At 55.8% G+C, this 22,873-nt stretch overlaps 3 protein-coding genes across 4 annotated transcripts; 2 read left to right on the top strand and 1 right to left on the bottom strand.

The window, feature by feature from the left end:
* Window positions 1-880: 880 nt before the first annotated feature.
* LOC118706009 (pre T-cell antigen receptor alpha-like) lies at window positions 881-5,603 on the top strand. The gene is made up of 5 exons (XM_036415146.1): window positions 881-938; window positions 2,391-2,711; window positions 4,217-4,261; window positions 4,840-4,986; window positions 5,425-5,603. Exons 1-5 carry the CDS (start codon window positions 881-883, stop codon window positions 5,601-5,603), a joined length of 750 nt encoding a protein of 249 aa, XP_036271039.1.
* A 2,400-nt stretch (window positions 5,604-8,003) lies between these two features.
* Window positions 8,004-16,164, top strand: CNPY3 (canopy FGF signaling regulator 3). 2 transcript variants are annotated; one of them, XM_036413719.2, is made up of 6 exons: window positions 8,004-8,238; window positions 11,645-11,768; window positions 12,507-12,762; window positions 14,450-14,572; window positions 14,728-14,845; window positions 15,553-16,164. In XM_036413719.2, exons 1-6 carry the CDS (start codon window positions 8,082-8,084, stop codon window positions 15,756-15,758), a joined length of 984 nt encoding a protein of 327 aa, XP_036269612.1. In that variant the 5' UTR covers window positions 8,004-8,081; the 3' UTR covers window positions 15,759-16,164. The 2 variants fall into 2 exon arrangements, with proteins under 2 accessions (XP_036269612.1, XP_036269613.1); XM_036413720.2 differs by having other exon boundaries at window positions 8,012-8,238; window positions 12,666-12,762.
* A 4,042-nt stretch (window positions 16,165-20,206) lies between these two features.
* YJU2 (YJU2 splicing factor homolog) lies at window positions 20,207-22,026 on the bottom strand. Its single transcript, XM_036413721.2, has one exon. It carries the CDS (start codon window positions 21,937-21,939, stop codon window positions 20,968-20,970), a length of 972 nt encoding a protein of 323 aa, XP_036269614.1. The 5' UTR covers window positions 21,940-22,026; the 3' UTR covers window positions 20,207-20,967.
* Between the last annotated feature and the right edge of the window lie 847 nt (window positions 22,027-22,873).

Raw genomic sequence — 22,873 nt, 5'->3', positions numbered from 1 at the left:
GGATCGAACCTGCAACCCAGATATGTGCCCTTGACCGGAAATTGAACTCTCGACCCCTCCATGCACAGGCCAACGCTCTGACCACTGAGCGCCACCGGCCAGGGCCTGCTCCTGTGTTTTCTGTGTGCACACAGCTTTGTCTTGTAATGACCAAATCTCTCATTATTTCATTAGGGTGTACACCTAATGGGAAGTTTTAGCATCAAAATGATACCTACCTAGCTAAAGTTTAGTGGAGTCACTGCAAATGGCATTTGTAACAAGTTTATTTTTTAAGGGGTTTTACGTGACAGTGCAGGGAATACATAGGAAATCTTTGAACCTTCTGCTCAATTCTGTTGTGAACTTGAAATTTCTCTAAAACATAAATTGTATTTAAAAGGGGCAGAGTGACATGGACATGAGCTTTTGGGGCTTTTTGGCCAGCCACCAGGAACAGCTCCAGCCTGGCTCTGCCGCTGCCAGCTGGATGGCCTCGGGCAGGCCACTCCGTCCCTCTGGCCTCAGTCGCCTCACCTGTGAAAGGGAGGCACCGTCGCTAGGGGCCGGCATGCAGTGCTGTGTGTTTAGCCCTTGCCATGCTGCCTGGTGCTCTGTGGCCTACAGATGGCAGGGCCAGTGAGGGCGGTGCTCTGCAGATGGGAGGGAGGGTGGGCGCCCAGCTCCTGCTGTGGGGGTGGCAGCCTGAGCTCCCTGCCCCTGAGAGAGGAAGGGGTGGGGGCCCAGGTGGAGTGGGAGGGGCCCCTGTGGAGGGAAACGGCTCCCTGGTGGAGCAGCCGAGTGCAGCTGGGCCTGTGGCCTGGGAGGCAGCCTTGTGGGTGCCTGCTCCCCAGCCCACACCTCCGGGCTGCAGCTGCGACCTGCCTCCCGCAGATGGGCCATGGCCGGGGCTTGGCTGCTGCTTCTCTTGGCCCTCGGGTGTCCAGCCCTGCCCGCAGGTGAGTCCCTGCCTGCTTCTCTCTGTGCCCCGTTTGTCTGCCCCGAACCACCCTCTCCCTCTGGGCGTCCGGGTGAGATGCAGGGAGGCAGCACGGAGGCACTGGAGCCTCTGAGAAGGTCTCAGTAGCCCATTTCCCTTCCCCAGTCACTCTACCTCCCAGCCACCTTGCTCTGGGCCCCCGTCCTGCTCCCCTGGGGTCCACAGTGTTGGTAGGGAGGAGTCAGCTCGTGGGGGTACAGAGAGACAAAGCAGGCGGGCGGGTGTCCATGGGGCGGGCGGAGAGCCAGGGCTGCTATGTGATAGGGAGTGAGGGGACCTGGCAACACTGTGAGGCCCCCCCTGCCTGCCCGTCCTGTCCCGGTCTCCTGCCCTCAGGGCCCTTTCCAGCAGGGCTCCGAGTGCCTGCTGTTCACTCCCAGCTGCCCCTTCTCAGGGGGCTCTCAGGAGAAGGCCCAGGGCCTCAGTGACTTCCCGGGTATATGCACCCCAGGCTCCAAAGATCAAGGCTGGAGCCAAAGGATTAGAATTGTGAGCGTTCCAGCTTCATGTAGAGCCTGTGCAGATTTGCATGTGTGTGTGGGAGTGTGTTTGTGTGTGTGTGTGGGAGTGTAGGAGGGAGCCCTCGGCCTTTGAATGAAGACATCTCCGTGAGCTGGAGCTGACCCAGTGTGTCACAGCTCTCCCTCCCGAGGAGGCCAGCCATGCCCATGTGGAGCAGGGCATGCCCAGGGCAGGCGACTGAGCTCCTGGAAGGACGCAGCCAGGCTGAGGAGGAGCACTCCTGGGGGCCTTTGTGGAGGAGGCAGATGCTTAGCTCACTGTGGGGAGTGTCTCTGCATGTACCGCTGCGGAGGCTCTGGAGCTGTGGTTCCTGGAGCTCATTCCTCCCTTTGTCTGTGATGCCTCATTAATGACAGCATGGATGGAATCCGAATACTCATCCGCCAGGTGTTTTACATTCATCAGCTTTATTCTACCAACAAACTGTGGGGCTGGCGTCACTAACGCCATTGAGACTGAGGGCTTTGAAAGTGGGGACAATGTATATGTAAATTATTACATATAATATAATGTTGTATATAAATTAATGTTGTATTTTTAATGCCTTGCACAGAAAGGTTCAGATATGATAGATGGGTGATGGAAAGATGATGGATGGATGGACGGATGGATGGATGGATGGACGGATGGACATATAGATGGAAAGTAGAGAGAATCGCTGTAGAAAACATGGATGATGGAAAAGAGTGAATGAGTAGAGAGGTGGATGAAAGAGTGGAGGGAAGGAAAGGTGTTTCAGGGGAAACCGCAAGGAGAGAGGGCTGGTGGAGAGGACGGAGGGACAGATGGATGGGGAAGGACAGACAGAAGCATAGACGCCTGCAGTGAGGTGCGGGCCTGGGAGGGCATGGGCAGATCTGGGCGCCCACAGGTGCACGCTCTCTTACAGGTGTGGGTGGCACCCCCTTCCCCTCGCTGGCGCCCCCCAAAACCACGCAGGTGGACGGGAAGCAGCAGGTGCTGGTGGTCTGCCTGGTCCTGGACGCGGCGCCCCCTGGCCTCGAGAGCCCCGTCTGGTTCTCCGCTGGCAACGGCAGCGCCCTGGGCGCCTTCACCTACGGCCCTTCCCCAGCCGCAGATGGCACCTGGACCAGCCTGGCCCAGCTCTCCCTGCCCGCGGAGGAGCTGGCATCCTGGGAAGCCTTGGTCTGCCACACGGGGCCTGGGGCTGGGGACCGCAGCCAGAGCACACAGCCCCTGCAGCTGTCAGGTGGGGACGGAGCCTGGGCCCTGTGAGTGCCCTGCCCCTTTCGCTCTCCCTGGTCCCGGGGTTTGGTGGGAAGGAGGCCGGCTCAGACCATGAGGGCATGAGGGGTGTCCCAGTGACCACCAACCAGGGGAAGGGGTGCCTGGGCTCAGAGCAGGGCCACCTGAGGCCCTGAGGCCTGGGGTTTGCAACTGTGACATCTCACCCAAATCCGGGCTCTGTGCATGTGTCCCCCAAGGTGACAGAGCCTCCTCCCTCCTAGGATGGAGATGTACATTAAGGTACATAGCGTCACCTGCTACCTAGGCCACTGTCTCTATCCCCAGGATTAATATCTACACATCCCTGTATGTCACCCCACCTATTAGACCCAAACAATGAGTGAATAACTGATTGCTGCCACTTACTCAGTGCTTCCTCCTGCCAGGTACTATTTACTGTAAACACTTTACATTTATGAAGTCATATAATTTTCCTCATTGTATCGGGGACAGAGACGTTAAGTAATATGTCCAAGGTCATCTATTATTATCACTTTATTCTTTTAAAAAATATTTTTATTGACTTTTTACAGAGAGGAAGGGAGAGGGATAGAGAGTTAGAAACAGCCATGAGAGTTTTCATCTATCAGCTGCCTCCTGCACTCCCCCTCCCCCCACTGGGGATGTGCCGGCAACCAAGGTACATGCCCTGGACCTTTCAGTCCACAGGCGTACACTCTATCCATTTAGCCAAACCGGTTTTGGCTATTACTTTATTCTTTAAAAATATTTTTTTTATTGATTCCGGAAAGGAAGGGAGAGGGAGAGAGAGAGAAACATCAATGATGAGAATCATTGATCAGCCGCCTCCTGCATGCCCCACACTGGGGGTGGAGCCCACAACTCGGGCATGAGCCCTGACCGAGGATCAAACTGTGACCTCCTGGTTCATAGGTCGATGCTCAGCCACTAAGCCAGGCCCGCCGGGCTATTATTACTCTATGAATAACCAGATGGCTTCCTCTTTTTGGATTATGTTGGTTTTAACATAATTTTTGTTGAACGAACCCTCTGCCTTCCAAAGGCTGCTGAGAAAACGATTCCTTGTCCGGAAGTGCTGAGGCAGCTCGCCTCCCAGGGGCTCAGCACAGGGGGCGGCGAGAGCCAGGCAGACCTGGGCCCCTCGGAGGACCTGCAGCGAGTGGGCTCAGTTCCCACTGCCAGTTCCTTTGTGCATTTATCCAGCGTGCCATGAACAGGCCCGTGTCAGGGCAAGGGCACCGTACTGGGCCGGGGGGGGGGGGGGGCTCGGTACTGGGGCAGAGGGCTCGGTACTGGGCTGGGGGGCACAGTACTGGGGCGGAGGGCACGGTACTGGGCCGGGGGGGGCTCGGTACTGGGGCGGGGGGCTCGGTACTGGGCGGAGGGCCCGGTACTGGACGGGGGGCACAGTACTGGGGCGGGGGGCACCATACTGGGCGGGGGCACAGCCCATCCCAAGTCTCACTCCTTCTCCTTGGCTGGCAGGAGAGACGTCCTCAGCCAGGACCTGCCTCTGGGAGCCTCTAGGGGGTGAGTACTGGGGCCAGGACCGCAGGTGCCATCTGGCCTGGTGGGTCCGATGGGGGTTGGTAGGGTCCCTGAGGAGCTGTCTGTCTGGCTGGGTTGGTGCCCTGGCCAGCCTGGGCCTCTGTGCACCCGCGGGTAAGACCTCTGGCCCCAGCCCGGTGCCTGGCCTCCAGCTGGGAGCACAGGTGAGCCTGTGAGAGGGGCAGCCCAGGAGAACGGCAGCATCAGGGCCTCGGAGACCCCTGGGAGGCGTGGGAGCCGTCACTCCCACCTCCTGCAGGTCATGGTCACCCCCGGCCTCCTCCGGCCACAGGAGCTTCTGAGCGGCTCCTCTGCAGCGAGGCTGCCTCCTGCCCGGCCCGGCCCCCTGACTGGGGGATGTAAGAAAGGGAAGGTGAGGCGGGTATTTGTTATTCCCAGGAGGAGGTGCGCTTAGACACCAGGAATGACCTGCCCTGAAGTTGGGGGACCACATGGAGGGGGAATGGCCAGGGCAGAGGACCAGGCCCCTCTTCTCGGGGGACATCGTGGGGGTGGGGTGCTGAGGAGCCGGGGCCCAGCCTGCTCCTTCCCTCCCGCAGGGACGGGGGGCCTTGTGCTGAGGCTGGGGGTGCTGAGGCTGCTGCTCTTCAAGCTGCTGCTGGTGGACCTGCTCCTGACCTGCAGCCGCCTGCTCACCCCGCCCGCTGCACCCGGCTGCCCGCACTGGCCGCCCCGCAGCCTGGGCGGTAGGAGTGACCCCGCCCAGCCTAATGCAGTCGTCACCGGAAGAGGCCCAGGGCTCAGGCCTCCTGCCCCGCAGGCCTGGCAGCTCCGGGGTTCACCCCTGCCCTCTGGGTCCCACCCTGGCAGGAGCCCGGTCTAAGAACAGGGGTGCTCTCTGCCCACCCAGCACCCCGTGCTCAGGGCCTCCCGCCTCGGAGGGCACTGCCACCTGCTCCTCCTGGACCTGAGCTTCCTGGGGGCCGGCTGGTCTCCCTCCTTCCCCTGAGGCTGGTCTGGGGGAAAGGCTGGTCTCTCCCCTCTGACTGGGAGCCCCTGAGGGCGGAGATTGACACAGGCATCCTGGGACATTTGAGATGCAGAACTCTGAGGACAATTAAAGGAGAACTTCAATGGCACAAGCAAAGCACAAGTGTTTTCATTCCTGTCTTCTCTGGGTTTAGAGGAGGCAGAAATCTGGGAGGCCTTCCCAGAGGAGGAGGGCTTTCTGAGGGCAAGACCCTGGGAACTGCAGCATGGGGCTGGGGGCTGGGGGCTGGGGACTGTGCCTCCTGTCTCCTTACTCAGGGCCAAGCGGGAGGCCAGGCCCCTCTGGCTCCTCACCCTGGTCCATGCTCTGTGAGAGGTGGGGCGTGCAGCCCAGGAGCCCAGGAGCCCGGGAATGCGGGTGCCGGGCCTGATGGGAAGTCTTGTGCAGACACCACCGAGGTGAGCAGGGCCAGGATCCCAGAGGAAGGGGAGTGTGCTCAGCGCCAAGAGCGCTGACGGTCACCCCAAGCTTACTCTGATTAACCAAGTGAGGGTCATTATTCATTTCACAAGCATTCACTGACTGTCAGCTCAGCCAGGCACTGAAGCGGCTTTTGTTTGTTTTCTTTCCTGAAGAGGCTTCTTGTGGTGATAGGACATGGGGCTCCATGAGGGGTGTAGGCGGCGTGTCCCCTGTTCCTTCAGCACCGCCCTTCCAGAGGCTCCTCCAGGGGCTCAGCCCAGCACCGCTGGGCGCTGGGGCGTGGATGTCCCCGGGCCGCCCAGAGCAGCCGGCTGGGCCAGTGGTGCTACCGGTCTCCCCCAAGGTGTCGCTGGGAAAGCATGTTCTAACGCCCCTCCCCCAATGTGGTGTCAGTGACGTGTGCCCTCTTAGCTGCTGGTCCATGAAAACCCTCACTGTCTCCCCCACTGCCCACCTCTCACCAGCCTGTCAGAAGATTCTCCCACCTCTTTTTGGATTATGGGGGGGAGGGGTCCCACAACTTCTATGGATGAATCTGTCCACATCCCCACAGGGCCCGCTGCTTCCCCAACTCACAGACTGAGAAGGGTGGGCTGGTCAGGGTAGTCATGGCCTCAGACTTCCTCCAGTCATCATCCCTCCCAGTCCCAGCCCCGACGCTGACTCAGGGCGCCTGCCACACTAATTCTTGTCTCAGTAAATGTCCCCTCGTTCTGGAAGCCGTGTTCCCTTAGCTTCAGCACCCTCCCCATGCCCCCAGTCCTGCCTGCCCCGGACCACTCCCCACCGAGACAGGTTTAATGTTATCTTTCCGGAGGGCTCCTGGAAATGAAGTCCCTGCCTTCTATGCGCTCAGAATCCAAAGGAATAAATAATAGGGCATTAGCCGAAACCGGTTTGGCTCAGTGGTGGAGCTTCGATCTGCGGACTGAGAAGTCCCAGGTTCGATTCCGGTCAAGGGCATGTACATTGGTTTCGGGCACATCCCCGGTAGGGGGTGTGCAAGAGGCAGCTGGTCGATGTTTCTCTCTCGTCGACGTTTCTAGCTCTCTATCTTTCTCCCTTCTTCTCTGTAAAAAATCAATAAAATATATTTTTAAAAAATAAATAAATAATAATAATAGGGCATTAGAGGACCGATGTTACAGAGAATTAATGTGTGACCTTTCTACAATCTGCTCCATAAGCTTTAATCCCATTAACCTATTGGAACTTCCCAGGAACCGGCGAGCCTCCAACAGCCGCTGGAAGGATCCCTCAGTCATCACAGCGCAGACAGCGAGGCCAGAGAGGAAGTGGAATGTTTGGTTCTCACGGGAGAAATGTAGGGACTCTGGGCACGAAAAGAGCTATTTAGAGGCCGGGCATCTATGGCGGGCAGTAGCAATAACAACAATAATAAAACTTTAGAAAAGCTGCTCACAGGAGCTCTGCGTTATATCAACCCCGGGGAAGTGACGTGAGAGGAAGCGGAGAGGCGGTGAGGACGCATTTCCCACCTCTTCTAGGCCGGCAAGCCGCTCCCCCTCGCCCTTGCCCCTCCACACACACACACACACACACACACACACACACACCCCACACACAGACCCAGACACACACACACACCACACACACACACAGAGAGACACACACACAGAGACACACACACACACACAGATACCACACAGACACCACACACACATACACCACACACACACACACACAGAGACACACACACACACCACACACACACACACACACACACACATCCCACACACACCACACACACACACACACAGACACAGACACACACACACACCACACACACACAGAGACACACACACACACCACACACACACACACACACACACACACACACACATCCCACACACACCACACACACACACACACACACACATCCCACACACACGCCATACACACACTACACACACACACATATACACCACACAGACTTACACACAGACACACACACACACATCCCACACACACACCTCACACACACACACACACACACACACAGATACACACACACACACACACACACACACACACACACACACACACCCCGGTCCTAGTCCAGAGCCTCCGTTAGGGGGTGGGGAAAGACGTTGCCATTGGCCACCGAGGACACCATCCTCTCTCTCATTGGCCCAAACCGAAAGGGGCTCGTTCCCCCATTTGCTGGAGGGCGAGCCCGGAACGCCCATTGGCTGCGCAGCCCGCGGGCCTCGGCGCTCCGGGCGGCTGGCGGCCGGCGGCCGGGGCGGGAGGGAGGGGCGGGCTCGCTGCCCGGGTGCGAGGCACGTGTGCGGCCCCGGAAGCGCCTGCGGAGCTGGGAAGCGCAGCCCGGGCGGTCCGGCCGCCATGGAGCCCCTGCCTGAGCGCGCGCGCCGGCCCGGGCCCCGCTGGCTCCTGCTGCCGCTGCCGCTGCTGCTGCTGCTGCCGCCGGCCCCGGGGCTGGGCCCGCGCCGCGCCCGCGCCGAGGAGAGCGACTGGGTCCGCCTGCCCAGCAAATGCGAAGGTGAGGGCGGGGCGGGCGCCCGCGGGGCCGGGCTGCCAGGAAGGTCCGGGTCCGAGCGGGACCCCGGGGTGCAGGGGCGGCGACCGAGCGGGTGTGGGTGCAGCTGGAGCTCACAGACCCTAAAAACAAGCAGCTGCCATCAGGGCGGCAGGTGCCTTGCCGGGTGAAATGCAGGTTGGGGGCCTGTGAGCCCCCGCTGCCCTCCCGGCGGTGGGGAGGCTGGTGCGCAGGGGAGTCAGGGGGCTCCGCGGGGAAAGCAGGAGTTGGCGGCGGAGAGAAGTAACGGGAGGGCCCCGCGCAGGCCCGGCTTGAGGAACCGAAAGGATTCGTATGACTGGTCCGAGGGGAAGAGCCCGAGCCCCCCTGGGCCTCACCGCAGCTTCATCTGTGGGGCTGGCCGCCTCCTCACCAGCTGTGAGCTCCCTGAGGACCGGGACCTTCTCTCCGATATTTTTGGAATAAATATAAATAAACGGGCAGTGGTGGGGGGTGGAGGACGGAGGAGGAGCTGAGGCTTAAGGGGTCTCTTTGAGACTGAGGGAGGAAGGTTTTAGGAATGTGGAAAAGAGAGCATCCCAAAGACCTAGGGTGTAGGTGTGGAACCAGAGGGGGAGAGAGACAGGGTGGGTGCTGGCCCATGAAGCAGAGACCCGGGACTGTGAAGGGCCCCCCTTTCCTTCCTCCCCTTCCCACCCCTCTAGCCCCAGGCCACCCAGAAAGTGGGCTTTGAATCTGTTTCATCCCAATCCCCAGCCTCAGTCCCCAGCCTACAGCAGGCCAGATGGCCCCTAAGCACTGGGAGGTGGGGGCGGGGAGGGTTTAGAACACATAATCCTTCCCCTGGAGAGAGGGGAGGGGAGATGCTTCAGAGATGGGATGAGTCCGGGTAGGTCTCCCTCTCTCCCTTGAACAGACTCGGGGCTGTGATGCTTTCCCTTTCCCTCTGCCTCCGGTGCCGACCAAGATCCAGGGGGGGTTTCACTTCCTCTTCTCTTTTCACTATTTTATTCTGATACCAAAGAGCCCCTACTACTGTGTCTCATATTCTCCGAAGCTCACCTTTCTTTCCCTCAGAGGCATTCACAGGTGAGAAGTGTAGGGCTGGCAAGGATCTTTGAGACGATTGTAGCACAACCTTGTTTTGTAGGTAACTGATCAAGATTACTTCAGAATATTTTTAGTCACAGGATGGGGTGGCAAACTCCAACCCTTAGGCTCTTAATCGGGTATTTACTTTTATTTATCATTTTGTTATTAAATGCTGGCCATGTCTGGCCCACAAAGCCTGTCTCCGGGCTCGGGAGCCTGAGTGGCACAGGCCTTGGCACAGAGAAAGGGGAACTTGCCCAGAAAAAGAGGAAGTGCATGTCTGTGGGTGTCTGGGTGGGCGCCATGAGTCTCCCCCAAGACTGGATCCCCAGAGGGGGTCTTGAAGAGGGAAAGTTTGGAAGAGTTGAGACAGGCAAGGTTTGGCGGATGAATACAAGAGGTCGGTTGATGGGTTCCAACCTTCTGGGCCTGGAATATTACAGGCTGAAGGTGGGCACAGGAGCCAGAAAGGTGATGACTTTACACAACTCTGAGATCACCATCGTATATGTTGGAATTTTCGTGTGTCCCCAGTTCTCCAAGCTGCGTAGTAATGTGTATGTCATCCAGTTTCACCACGCAGGCCTCCAGGGGGTGCGCTTGTTTCCGTGGTAGTAATTGGTCTTCTACCCAACTCTACCGCCAGTGTTATAACAAGGCTGGTGGCTGTATTCTCTTCAGAAGCTGCTCAGCCACAAACACAGCCTCCCTCAGGACACGTCATGTATCCATTCCCAGCAGAGCCCCAGACCAGAGGAATACAGAGCAGATCAGGACATGCACTCACTCTGGGGACTCCTAGGTCTGATGAGAGGCAGGAGAAAGGACCAAAGGCCGCACAGTCCTGGGATGGAACTGAGAGCAGGTGGGATTAGCCCTGGCGGGGGGAGGGCTCGGTGGGTTGGAGTGTCCATACATTGAAAGGTGGCGGGTTCGATTCCTCGTTGGGGCACATACCTAGGTTGTGGGTTTGCTTTCTGGTCAGGATCGGTATGGGAGACAGCCAATGGATGGTTCTCTCCCACATCCATGCTTCTTTTCTTTTAAATAAATTTTATTGATTTTTTTTTTTTAACGGAGAGGAAGGGAGAGAAAGGGGGACAGAGAGCTAGAAACATCAATGGGAGAGAAACATCGACCAGCTGCCTCCTGCACACCCCCTACTGGGATGTGCCCACAACCAATGTACATGCCCCCGACTGGAATCGAACCTGGGACCTTTCAGTCCGCAGACCGACACTCTATCCACTGAGCCAAACCAGTTTTGGCCACATCCATGTTTCTTTCTCTCCCCGCTTCCTCTCTGGGTGAGGATTAAAAAAAGAAAGAAAGAGCAGGTAGGATTTGTACAAAAAAGGATTCCTGGGGAGGAGACTTTTATGGTGAAGGTGGGAGACTGGGCAGAAAATTCCAAGGCCCCTGGAGGGCAGTAAGCACTTCCTAAGGCTAAGGCACTGAAGTGGCAGCCTTCCTTACGCAGTGAGAACTGTCTGTTTACACTTCTTTCTGCTCCATTAGACCGAGTCCTGAAAGGGAGGAAAAGAGAGAAAGCAGCCTCCGGAGGGGGCCGATGCGGGAATAGAGAGCTGGTGTTTTCCAACGTGTGAAATCCAGCGATAAAACAGTCACAGGAGACACTTAGGGGCAGTTGGGGAAATTTGTATTAGATGGTCTTGGAATTATTGTCCATTTTCCAAGGAATCAAAATTTGTTTTGCGGTTAGGTAAGAGAAGGTCCTTTTTCTCAGGAGATGCGTGATCACGTATGCAGGGGTGAAAGATCATGATGTCTGCAACCTGCTTTCAAAATGGCTTAGCACAGACGGTGTATACAACAATGTACGCGGGTGTGGGCAAAGGTACTTCACAGCTGTGAGCATGCAAAACAGTGTATTCTTGTATTAATGAATGATTCACTCCGTAAATGGTAGAGAAATATTATCACATTGTTTGATGTTGTATATTGGAGACCACTGTTGAATGTGAACGGAAGGAATGTAGTGTATGTTCATGGCACCCTTTTGGCTTTTCTATATGTCTGAAAATTTTAAAGCTAAAGTGATGGTGGGGGCAGAGGAGCAGAAAGGAGCGGGGAGGCGTGACCTCGGTGGTAGAAGGGCCACGAGTGGACAGGGGCGCTGCCAGCTCCTCCCCTCCCAGCGGAGGGACGGACCACGGACCCACGGGGGCTGGGAGGAGGACTCAGCCCCGCATGCTGCTGTCCCCCCAGCTGGGAGAGGCGTGAACCTGAGTCTTTTGCTGGGAGCTGCTCCCAGAGGACACAGGCACTCACCGCTGTGCTGTGCCCCCTCTCCCAGTGTGTAAATATGTCGCCGTGGAGCTGAAGTCGGCCTTCGAGGAGACTGGCAAGACCAAGGAGGTGCTTGACACCGGCTACGGCATCCTGGACCGGAAGGCCTCCGGGGTCAAGTACACCAAGTCGTAAGTGAACGGGACCCACGGGCCCGGCCTGCTGTGTTCCTCAGGGCTCCCGCGGCCTGGCGTTCCCGTCTTCCTTCCAGCCAGGCAGACCCGCCAGGGGGAGGCAGCTCTAACGGAGGCCTGCATTTGCCCGCTGGTTCTGCGACCAGCTGATTGGGAGGCTTTCCTAAATCCCTCCGCTGCTCTGCTTCACGTCCCTCCTTTGTAAAAGCCAGACCATCACTCCCAGACGTTTGGATTTCATGGACCAACGCAATTTTAAAAATATTGGTAATGTGAGATTACCAACATTTAATTTTGCCAGATATAACTATCAAAAATAATTTAAAAAAAAAAAAAAAAAGCACATAAAACTTCCATCAGCTCCAAAACCGGTTTGGCTCAGTGGATAGAGCATCGGCCTGCAGACTGAAAGGTACCAGGTTTGATTCCGGTCAAGAACAGGTACCTTGGTTGTGGGCACATCCCCAGTAGGGGGTGTGCAAGAGGCAGCTGATCGATTCTCTCTCATCCGATGCCCATCTCGCTTCCTCTCTGTAAAAAAAAAAAAAATTTAAACTTCCATCAGCGATGGTCATCCTTTCAAAATTAAATGCTATTTTAACATCAAAATTGTATGCATTTTGCTTTATTTAAAAAAAAAAAAACCTACAGAATCATTGAGCTTTATAAAAATAAAAAAATAAAAAATCCTTCCCTAGAGCTGTTAAAACTTTGTCTCTCTGGTCTGTGTTCCAGCATGTCAGAGCACCCAGACCAGATGACCTATCTTCCTTCCAGCTCTGACCTCCCGTTGGTGAGATGCGCAGGCGCTGGGGCAGCAGGGCTGGAGGGACGGACCACGGACCCACGCGGGCGGGGAGGGGGACTCAGCCCCGCGCGCTGCTGTCTCCACAGGGACTTGCGGTTAATCGAGGTCACCGAGACCATTTGCAAGAGGCTCCTGGACTACAGCCTGCACAAGGAGAGGACCGGCAGCAACCGGTTTGCCAAGGTGGGACTGGGCTGGTCCTTGTTCCCTGCGGGGCGGGGCCTGTGGGGCTGAGTGCTCTGCTGGTGTGGCTGTGATGAAGACCCTGCCCTGGAGCTTCCCTCCGCGGCCTCCTCCCACTCTTTGTGGATTGGTTTGTGGATCCCGGGTGGCCTGCCTTTTCCTGGGCCATAGGCACACTCATAGCGGCTGGGCCTGCCCGTCAGGACCCTGCCTCTGTGCAGACTGGCGGGAATGCCCAAAGTGCGGCCGCCAGGGGGGCCTAGAGCCCGGTGCAGGGCGAGGGAATGAGGGTTTGGAGAGGAACCCAGAGCCTCTGGCCCTCTGGGGCCCGGGCACACGCCTCACCCTTCCCGCAGAGGCCTGGGGAGGTAAGGCCCTTACACCACCGCCAGTGCCTCTCCCTGGAGAATGCGCTTTTACAAAAGGCCCGCACTTCCTCCTCTGCCACATCGCTTCACCAGAGTCCCCTCCTGGCAGAGGAGATCAGTATGGACTCCGCCCTGGCTGGTGTGGCACGGTTGGGCATCGTCCGTACATCAAAGGGTCTCCGGTGGATGCCCAGGCAGGGCACATGCCTGCGTTGCAGGCTCCATCCCCGGTGGAGGGCACGCAGGAGGCAGCCTGTCGATGTGCTCTCACTTCGATGTTTCTCTCCCTTTGTCTCTCAAAATCAATAAACTATTTAAAAATAAAGAAATTTGCCAAAACCGGTTTGGTTCAGTGGATAGAGCGTCGGCCTGCAGACTGAAAGGTCCCAGGTTCGATTCCGGTCAAGGGCATGTGCCTTGGTTGCGGGCACATCCCCAGTAGGAGGTGTGCAAGAGGCAGCTGATCGATGATTCTCTCTCATCGATGTTTCTAACTCTCTCTCTCTCTCTTCCTCTCTGTGAAAAATCAATAAATTTTAAAAAATAAAATAAAAATAAAGTAAAATTTGTATGAGTTTTGTACTCTAGTTGATAATAAATTTGTGTTTGCTTTAATGTAAAAATGTTAAAAGTTAATTTTTCATAACAAGAAAGTTAGAAACAGCCTAACCATCCATCAAACAGGCGTGGCTAAATAGATTGATTGGCTGTGCACTGGCCTGTTCACAACTGAGGAACACAGGCTGAGGCAGCTCTGCCAAGACTGAGCTGAATCTTCTGCAGCGTGTGTCACTAAATAAAAAGGCAGGATAGTGTGTGACACACACATTGCTGCTGTGTAAAAAGTGTGGGAGGGGCGAGGAGGATGCATTTGTATGTCTGTTGGCATATATTTGTATGCATTCTCTCTGGAAAGGTAGTCTGCTGTCTCGGGGAGAGACCTAGGAAGCTGGCAGAAGAACCCCCAGCAGGGAGCAGGCCTGGGTGAGGGGAGTGAGCCCAGCCACAGTGCGGGGCGGGAGCCAAGACAAAAACGTATTTCCTGGAAAAGGAGTGTCCCTTCAGAGGACCTGAGGGCACAGCAGACCTGTGGGGAAGGATAAGGTGTGGGGAGGCAGGACAGGGCGTGTGTATGGGTATGTGTGTGTGCATGCGTGCATGTGTGGGGGTTACGGGAGGGACACCTAAAAGAGGGGAGAGGAGGGTGAGGACCCCAAGAGGTCTTGGCTTCTCAGACTGGCCTTCGGCCTCCGGCAGCCCCCGCCGAGGACGGCAGGAGGCAGGGAGGGACCCCCGCTCATGTCCGGTCACTCTTCCAGGGCATGTCCGAGACGTTTGAGACGCTGCACAACCTGGTCCACAAGGGGGTCAAGGTGGTGATGGACATCCCCTACGAGCTGTGGAACGAGACCTCCGCAGAGGTGGCGGACCTCAAGAAGCAGGTAGGCCCGGGGGTGGGCACGGCTCTGCCGAGGAGGCCGCCCCGGAGCAGGGGCCTCCCCTCCGGCCGCCCGCCTGTCGCGGTGGCCGAGCCCCGCGGAGCCCCTCGGGAGGGACCCGGTGCCGGGCCTTGCCAACGCGAGGGCTGTGGTTCCAGTGCGACGTGCTGGTGGAGGAGTTCGAGGAGGTGATCGAGGACTGGTACCGGAACCACCAGGAGGAGGACCTGACGCAGTTCCTCTGCGCCAACCACGTGCTGAAGGGCAAGGACACCAGTGAGTCTGAGGGAGGGAGGGAGGAGGCAGGGCGGCTGGCCCTTGATCTCATTGTTTGCTCCCCCGGGTGGGGGGGAGGTAGGGAAGGGAAACAGAAAAGAAGTACGAAAGAGAGGTTGTTTCCTAGCTGGGTGGGCAGCGTCCTATACACCGAAAGATGGTGGGTTCGATTCCCCGTCAGGGCACATCCCCAGGGTGCAGGTTCAATCCCAGGGGTGGGTACGGGAGGCAGCCAATCGATGTCTCTCTCCCCTGGAATCAGTTTTAAAAAATTAAAGAAAGCTGAAACCAGTTTGGCTCAGTGGATAGAGCATCGGCCTGTGGACTGAAGGGTCCCAGGTTCGATTCCGGTCAAGGGCATGCACCTTGGTTGCCGGCACATCCTCAGTAGGGGGCATGCAGGAGGCAGCTGATGGATGTTTCTCTCTCATCGATGTGTCTGACTATCCCTCTCTCTGGAAAAAAATCTATGAAATACATATTTTTTTTAAATTAAAAATTAAAATAAATCACTGCCCCCTGGGAGCTTGACGTGACAGGGTGGGTGAGAGGCACCGAGCAGGCACAGAGCAGCATGCAGAGAACTCCGAGGCCCCAGGAGCCTGGGTCCCGGGAGGTGGGATAGGGACTGGGATGTCAGCCATTCCAGCTGCCACTCCCCAAGCAGTGCTCCTCGCCAGCAAACCCGCCTCTCCTCCTCGCCCCAGGTTGCCTGGCAGAGCAGTGGTCCGGCAAGAAGGGGGACACGGCCGCGCTGGGCGGGAAGAAGCCCAAGAAGAAGAGCAGCAGGGCCAAGGCCTCCGGGGGCAGCGGCAGCAAACAGAGGAAGGAGCTGGGAGAGCCCGGCCCCGAGGAGGACGAGGGTGTCCAGCAGGCGTCCCCCCTCACACACAGCCCCCCCGACGAGCTCTGAGCCTCACCGGCAGCCGCTGAGCCCAGACTCCCGACGTGGAGGCTGAAGAATCCGAGACTCGGCTCTGGCAGCCAAGACGGCGCCCCGGCCCGGTCCTCCCGCCGCGCTGGGTCCTCTCCGGCTCCGGAAGCACTCTCTCCCCCTCTGGCAGGCGTTCTCTCCTGGCGAGGCTGCAGGCGGGCGGGCCGTGCGGCCTCGGGGCTGCCGAGCGCAGTGTGGACTCGGGAGCGGCAGGTGTCGCTGGGCCCCGGGACTGGAGCCCGCTGGACCCTGTGGGGAGGGCACGCCTGCCCCCACCGCGAAGCAAGACTGCAGGCCCCAGCCCTCCTCTCTCTCATCCTCCTGTGGACACCTTGTGCTCTGCCTGGCCCTCCCCAGGGCTCAGAGTAAAAGCCTTTGGCCTTTTTGTTCTGATTTCTGGGTCACCTTCAGCCCCTCAGAGGGGCCTCGAGCCCCTTCTTGCTGTTCCCTGCCCTTTTCCTTCCGGCCCAGGCTATTTTGGGGTAAAGGGCAGGCGTGGGGGGAGGCCCAGCACAGGGCCTGCCCCCTCCCTCGGGCCAGGAGGAGCCTCATTTTTGCCCCGAGCACCTGGCTGCCCTCATTCCCACCTCCATCCGGCCCTGCCTGTTGGTCTTGGACCTTGTTCCCTGATTGATCGCTCCGCTCTAGCTGTTGTCCCTGGAGCCTAAGGGGGAGGACAGCGGGTCACACCGTGTCCTCCGGGAGCAGGCGGGGTGGAGGCACTGCCCGCGTGTCCTGAGGGCAGGGACCGGGCGGGCGGTAGCAGCAGTGAGGGCAGGGGCGCTGTGCGGAGCGCAGTGCTCCCCCCACACTGCTCTGGGCCGGATGCTGTTCACCCCGTTTTGTAGGGAAGGAAACAGGCTCACGTCAGGGGACATGCCTGAAGTCCTACTGCTCACCGTGCAGCTGGCACTCAGACCCTGGTTTCCGGACGGCGAGCCCAGCATTGTCTCCACTGCCCCCCTGCCGCCAGGACACCACCCCAGCGCCTGGCACTGCAGTGCCATTCATATTGAACTGGTTGGTTTGGTTTGGTTTCTTGGCCATAACCTACCTCCACCAACAAGCCACCTTTAAAGCAAAAACAGGAAACAGCTGTTGCTTCTTAGGAGAGGACGGTGGGAGGTCCCCCTCTAGTCCTTGTGAGCACCCGCACCAAGACCCTCATCCCCTGGGCCGGCCCACTGGGCAGGAGGGGGCGCACTGCTGAAGTGCCCCAGGTTCGTCATCTTTGGGAGAAGAGGCTCTGGGGTATGATCTGGGGGTGAGGGGTGCCCTCGGCCTGGGCTCAGCCTCTTCCCCAAGTTGGGACAGCCAAGGCCATGGAGAGTGGGACAAACTGGGATTTTATTCCCTCTGTCAGCGAGGCCTGGAAGGACATTTTTTGGTCTGTCCCCCACTGCCCCACCTCCAGGACTGATAACTGCTCCGTGAGGAGGGCTGTGGGATTCCAGCATAGACTCCGGTTCCAGCCTCAGCTTTGTTCTGCGCACAGGAAGTGACGGGCTGGGGTTGGGGGCTGGAACGCAGGGCTGGAAAACCATTTGCAACCCCCTGGGCTGTCACTAATCCAAGCCCACAACCTTCAGTGCCTGGCTTACGTCTGTCCCCAAAGCTTTATTGATCCGTGGGGTAGGATGAGGCAAAGATGGGGCCTCTCACCAGGCGGTGGCCCCGTGGCCCAATCCCAGGCCAGGGCAGACAGCTGTGGCTGCCTTGCTCTTTGACCTGTGGCTGCCCCATGAGCCCTCTCCTCCCCCTGCCCCGCAGGGCAGGCATGCTGCACTCACTGGCACTCCAGCAGACAGCTTCTCCCTGCCCAGCCTGGGAAAGGCAGAAGGCTGCCCTGGCCGGGTGGCTCAGATACACCAAGGTTGTGGGTTCAATACCCAAACAGGGCACATACAAGAAGCAACCAATGAGTGCATAAATATGTGGAACAACAAATTGGTGTTTTTCTCTCTTCCTTCCTCTCTGACTAAAAACTTTTTAAATGGGCTGGTCAGAAAATAGGCTCCAGTCTCCCAGGTTGCTTTTCTGTCCCCAACACACATAGAAGCCTTTCTGAACTTAAATATTGCCTCCCACTTCCTCACACCCCTTCCCTCCACCAGGTGAAGGGACAGCCCCCGTTAGAAACCCTATTAGGATAGGGCTTCCTACTCTCACCTGGCCATGAAAGTCACCTGAAGTGCTGGTTAAACATGCAGGTGTCCGGGCCCACTTCGGGCTCGCTGGGTTGAAGACCTAGGAGCCTGCGGGCCGAGGCCAGCTGGAACCCACCGCACTTAGGGGGAACTCAGGAGGAACTCAGGGTGTCGTCCAAGAGGGAGCAGGGCTTCAAAGACGCTACACTGTCGGGGTCTTAGAAACATGACTTGTCAGAGCCCCAGAGAGGATCTGTCTCCGATGAGGACTTCCATCGTCCAGGATGGCAAATGATGGCGGACAAAGCAGGAGGCCAGTTTGTTCCAATTCAAGGATTAAAGAACCATAGGCCCAGGGAGTCCAGCCTCAGGGGTTGGGCCCCAGAAAATTATAGTAAATATACAAACCCATGCCTGGCGGCCTCTTAAGTATGAAGCCCTTGTGCAGTGCATAATCTACCCAGCTGTTCACAGCAGCTCTGCATCACTTAGTCCGCAGTGCTGGCAAAATCCCTCTTACTTTTTATATTAGAAAAAGAAGGCACATTTTCACCACCAAGGCATGAGCCATGTGTAATCGGTTTACGGAAGAGCTCTGAATTAATCCGGAGGCAGAGCCAGCTGAATCTCTCAATATCCCCCGATGGCCTGGTTTGCTTTATTGAGGAGTTCACTATATTAATAACAGTAGCCCCTTCCTGCGAGTGCTATGTGGCAAGCACAGCTCTGCATGCTTTACTTAACTCACTTAGTAAAGCCTGATCACAAGGCCATAGATTTTTTTTAAAATACTGAAGTAAATTATACCTACAGAAAAGTGCACATAAGTGTATACACCTCAGTGAATTTTTTTAAAGTATATATTTTATTGATTTTTTACAGAGAGGAAGAGAGAGTTAGAAACATCAATCAGCTGCCTCCTGCACACTCCCTACTGGGGATGTGCCCCCAACCAAGGTACATGCCCTTGATCTAAATCAAACCTGGGATTTTTCAGTCCACAGGCCAAACCGGTTTCGGCCTCAGTGAACTTTTATAAACACCCCCTAAGTCACCAGCAACCATGAAACATTACCATCACACACACACACACACACACACACCACAAAAAGAACAAGGATTTTTGTCTATTTTGTTCCCTGTTGTATCCCAGTACTTAGTCCAGAGCCTGGCACAGAGGAGGAGATGCTTAATAAGAAGCTGTTGAATGAATGAAATGCAGAAAGGTTAAGCAATGTGCCCATGGTCATACATTCAGCAAGTGGCCCAACCAGGGCGAGCCCCGGTGGGATGGTTCAGTGTCTGGGGCAATGCCATTCCACCACGGTACCCTGCAGCTACAGCTTGTTCGGACAGCATCTTCCAAAAGGCAGACCCGCTGCTCTCTGCTAGGCTGTTATGTCTTCAGAATTTAATGTTGGGAATGCAAGACCAAGTTAACCTTCAAGTCTTTCTCTCATTAAAGTTTACGTTTGTGTTTAGCTTAAACCCAGTTTGATCCTTAAGCTGCCCTCCAGGGCTGGCTTTCTCTCTTTGCAATTTGAGAGGAATCCAGTTTCACTCATTCTTTCTCTAAAATCGCACCCTCCATCTATTAAGGTTGTACAGGCCAACGGAACTTAAAATTCCATAAGTGATTGTGGTTGTGGATAAGGAGGTGTTGCTGCAGACTAGAAGCAGGCTGACTTCACCACCAGTTTCGGAAGAGGACAACATAAGTTACTACCCTCCACCCCCAATATAAAAGGCTTAGTACATCCTGATAAGGTTGCAGATTCAATCCTTAGGGCACACACAAGATCAACCAATGAGTGCATAAACAAGTGGAGCAAATAGATGGGGGTTTATTTGTTCCACATGTTCATGCATTCATTGCATAAACATAAATTAAAAACAAATTTAAAAAAAAATTAAAAACAAATTTTTTTTAAAAAGATTATTTTGTTAGCAATTACTTACCAAAGTGGTTTTGGCATTTTACTGTCCAGCTCATCGAGATGTGATGGCAGGTACTGTCACCTGTTCCGTGAGCAATGCTCAGCCTGTGACTAAGGTTCAAACAGCGGGTCATTTTTATGTAGAAAAACAGCTGAGAGAGCAGACTGGCACATACCTATGAGATATTACTGAGGTTAGCACACCTTAAAACTGCTTTTAACAAAGTGTGAAATAGTCAAAGAGAACCTCTCTTCGTATACATTGTTGGAATTCTCAGATGCACAAAGCTTTATAGACTGTAAACACCATTAATCAGTGTACAATCCAATGATATAGGGACCAACTCACTTCACAAAACTTTATTAAAGCAGACTCTTATTTGGTATATCAAAAAGTCCCAAAAGGATCCTTGTGATAAATCTGCTAGCAGAGTCCATGGGAGTGGATGGCTTCTAGCCCCACCCCCACCCCCACTCCAGTATCCCAGTGGTCAAGCTGGGTAAGCAGTCAGCAGAAAAGCTTTTTGCAGCAGCTTGGTCTGGAGTCTGGAGTCCATCCTCTGAAAAATGAATTTCTACCAGTTGTGAGTTAAAAACAGCCAGATGTCTTCCATTTGTAGTTACTGTGTGTATGTCACTCACTATTCTAGGATTTTAATGTGTCCTCAAATAAAAATTGACTTGAGTTATGTCCAATGGCAGCAATTGTCCCAAAATAACGTCTTGGTGTGTGTGTTCCTTTTATTGGTTCCAGACAATTTTGTAGTGGGAAGAGATGAAGCCAACAGGAGTGGGTTCACTCACATGCCCAAAACATGGCTAACATCTCAAGGACTTTCCAACAGATCGTGGATTCCTCCAGAGATGTCACAGTTTTAAACTTGGTACCAAGTGGGAATAGCATGAGCTTTGGCCCTAGAGGTCCAGACAGGCTGGAGGTTGGGGGACAGGAGAGAAACCGAGTTCCTCAGCTGAAATCCTGGCTGGTCCCACCAGCCTCCAAGACATTAATTTTTGTCCAGTTGTGCTCTGGTTGATGACAAGGCCTCCTGCCCCAAACACCAGCTGGAGTTGGATATATGACCCTTGTCCTGGAAAAGGGCCTCAGTTGCTGCTGCTGCTGTCCTCACTATCCGAATATGCACCCAGCAGGCTCAGAGAGGAGGTGCCGGGCGTCCTGGTTGCAGGGTCTTCGGCTTTCCCGTTGCTCACAGTGTCCAGTGTGGGTGCCAGCTGACCCTGTTGGGTGCTGCGATCCAGGCCTGTTTTCTTCACCACAACGAGGCCTGAGAGCTGAGGCCTGCTGCCAAGGGTGCCCACACTCCGCTCCCAGCTCTCCGTCTTCCTCTTCGCCCTCGGGCCTTCGTCCAGGATTGCTGTGGGTTTGGGGTTGGGCAGTAAGGCCGACTGGGGCGGGGCAGGAGCAGCATCCTCTTCCGAATCGGAGTCCTCCAGCAGTCTTCGTTTCCTGGCTTCTTCCACCAAGGCTGCCGTCTCCCTCTCATCCTCCTCCTGCTCCTGCTTCAGCCGCTCCTCCTCGGACAGGCGGTGCTGCCGCAGCATGGCCTCAAAGTCTACGTGGGCCTGCCGCTGGTTCAGGTCCTTGAGCTCCTGCAGATTCTCCAGTACCTCCATCTCCAGCTTGGAGTCCTTGGTTCGGTTCTCCAGCACCTTCATAGGATTGTTCAGCTCCTCATCCTCCCGCTCCTTCTGCACTCTCTTCTCCTCCTCCTCCAGGAGCTTCTCGGCCTGGAAGTTTCGCGTGGCTCCATGCTCCATGGTGTAGTCTGTGTTTTCGGGATCAGTCTTGAAGGTGATCTCTGCCAGGCAGCGCGTGCACTTGATATAGAAACGGAAGATGGGCAGGCCCAGGTAGACCTCGTTCTGCACCGTCTCTTTGCGCGCGTTGAACTTCTTACCCTTGTAGATGTATTCTCCGCACGTCTTACACCTCATATTGAAGGGGGCCATCAACCGCACCACGTACTGCCGATCTTTGGGGAGCTTGAGCTTGGGGATCTTCGACGGGTCAAAGTCGGGGGGGTAATACTTGTTTAAAACTTTTCGCTCCGACATTTTCGCCTTCTATTCTTCTCACCAGCACCGGAGAACTGTTCAGGACCGGTGTTTACCGAACTTCCGCTACGCTTCCGTCGACGTCACTCCTTATGCCTCTCTGATTGGCTGCGGCAGGCACATCGTGCCTTTTTCATTGGCTCCGATCCCCGTCTGTCAGCGTCCGAATCCTTCCGTCTATCGTCCCGAGTTGCAACCTCTGTAGCGCAACAAAGGTTCCGGGGGTGATCTGGATTCGGAGGAAGTTACGAAGAGACGCTGCGCCAGTTAAGATTTTGTCGTTATGTGAGGTAGCTGGTTCTTTCTTTTATTCACCAAAGAGAGAGCTCGGTTGAGTGCCTACCCCGTGCGCTGGCCTCTGGGAGCCCACACGTTCCAGGTCCCAGCGCTCACATCGGTACTGGGGACAATTCCCATGGGCTACACACACAGGTCGCGACAAAGGAGCACCTGGTCGCCCCGCCCCAAGTTTAGCTGGAGCCCCTGGCCTACTCCAGGACAAGGATCCAAGCCTACCTCCCCCAGGCACTCACACTAGCTGCCAAATGTCCCCCACCGCCCTCCTGCGTTCCCTTTAAAAAGAACATCTCACCCCATTCTTTCCCTGGCCGCCTCCCTTCCCATTTTTTTTAAATAATTTATTTTATTTATGTCTTTATTAGTTTCAGAGAGGAAGGGAGAGGGAAAGAGAGATAGAAACATCATTGATTGGCTGCCTCCTGCTGCACGTCCCCTAATGGGGATCAAGCCCCAACCCAAGCACGTGCCTTTGACTGGAATCGAACCTGGACCCTTCAGTCCTCAGGCTGATGCTCTATCCACTGAGCCAAACCAGCTAGGTCTCCCTTCCCATTTCCCCCCCTCCCCCAAATTGTGGTAACACTGGTTTTTAACATTGTATAAGTTTACCATGTATAACTTGGGTATGTACTAC

The sequence above is a fragment of the Pipistrellus kuhlii genome, unplaced genomic scaffold (assembly GCF_014108245.1).
Source record: "Pipistrellus kuhlii isolate mPipKuh1 unplaced genomic scaffold, mPipKuh1.p scaffold_m20_p_5, whole genome shotgun sequence".
NCBI lineage: Eukaryota > Metazoa > Chordata > Mammalia > Chiroptera > Vespertilionidae > Pipistrellus > Pipistrellus kuhlii.
Note: the sequence above shows the minus strand (reverse complement) of the source record. Positions and strands in the feature narration are given on the sequence as shown.

Bases quoted from the DNA above. Each gene is read 5' to 3' on its own strand.
- LOC118706009 (XM_036415146.1), top strand. From the start codon at position 881: ATGGCCGGGGCTTGGCTGCTGCTTCTCTTGGCCCTCGGGTGTCCAGCC. The intron at 939-2,390 runs GTGAGTCCCTGC...GCTCTCTTACAG, and splicing joins GTGTCCAGCCCTGCCCGCAG to GTGTGGGTGGCACCCCCTTC. The intron at 4,987-5,424 runs GTAGGAGTGACC...CTCTGGGTTTAG, and splicing joins GCCGCCCCGCAGCCTGGGCG to AGGAGGCAGAAATCTGGGAG.
- CNPY3 (XM_036413719.2), top strand. From the start codon at position 8,082: ATGGAGCCCCTGCCTGAGCGCGCGCGCCGGCCCGGGCCCCGCTGGCTC. The intron at 8,239-11,644 runs GTGAGGGCGGGG...CCCCTCTCCCAG, and splicing joins CCTGCCCAGCAAATGCGAAG to TGTGTAAATATGTCGCCGTG. The intron at 14,573-14,727 runs GTAGGCCCGGGG...CTGTGGTTCCAG, and splicing joins TGGCGGACCTCAAGAAGCAG to TGCGACGTGCTGGTGGAGGA.
- YJU2 (XM_036413721.2), bottom strand. From the start codon at position 21,939: ATGTCGGAGCGAAAAGTTTTAAACAAGTATTACCCCCCCGACTTTGAC.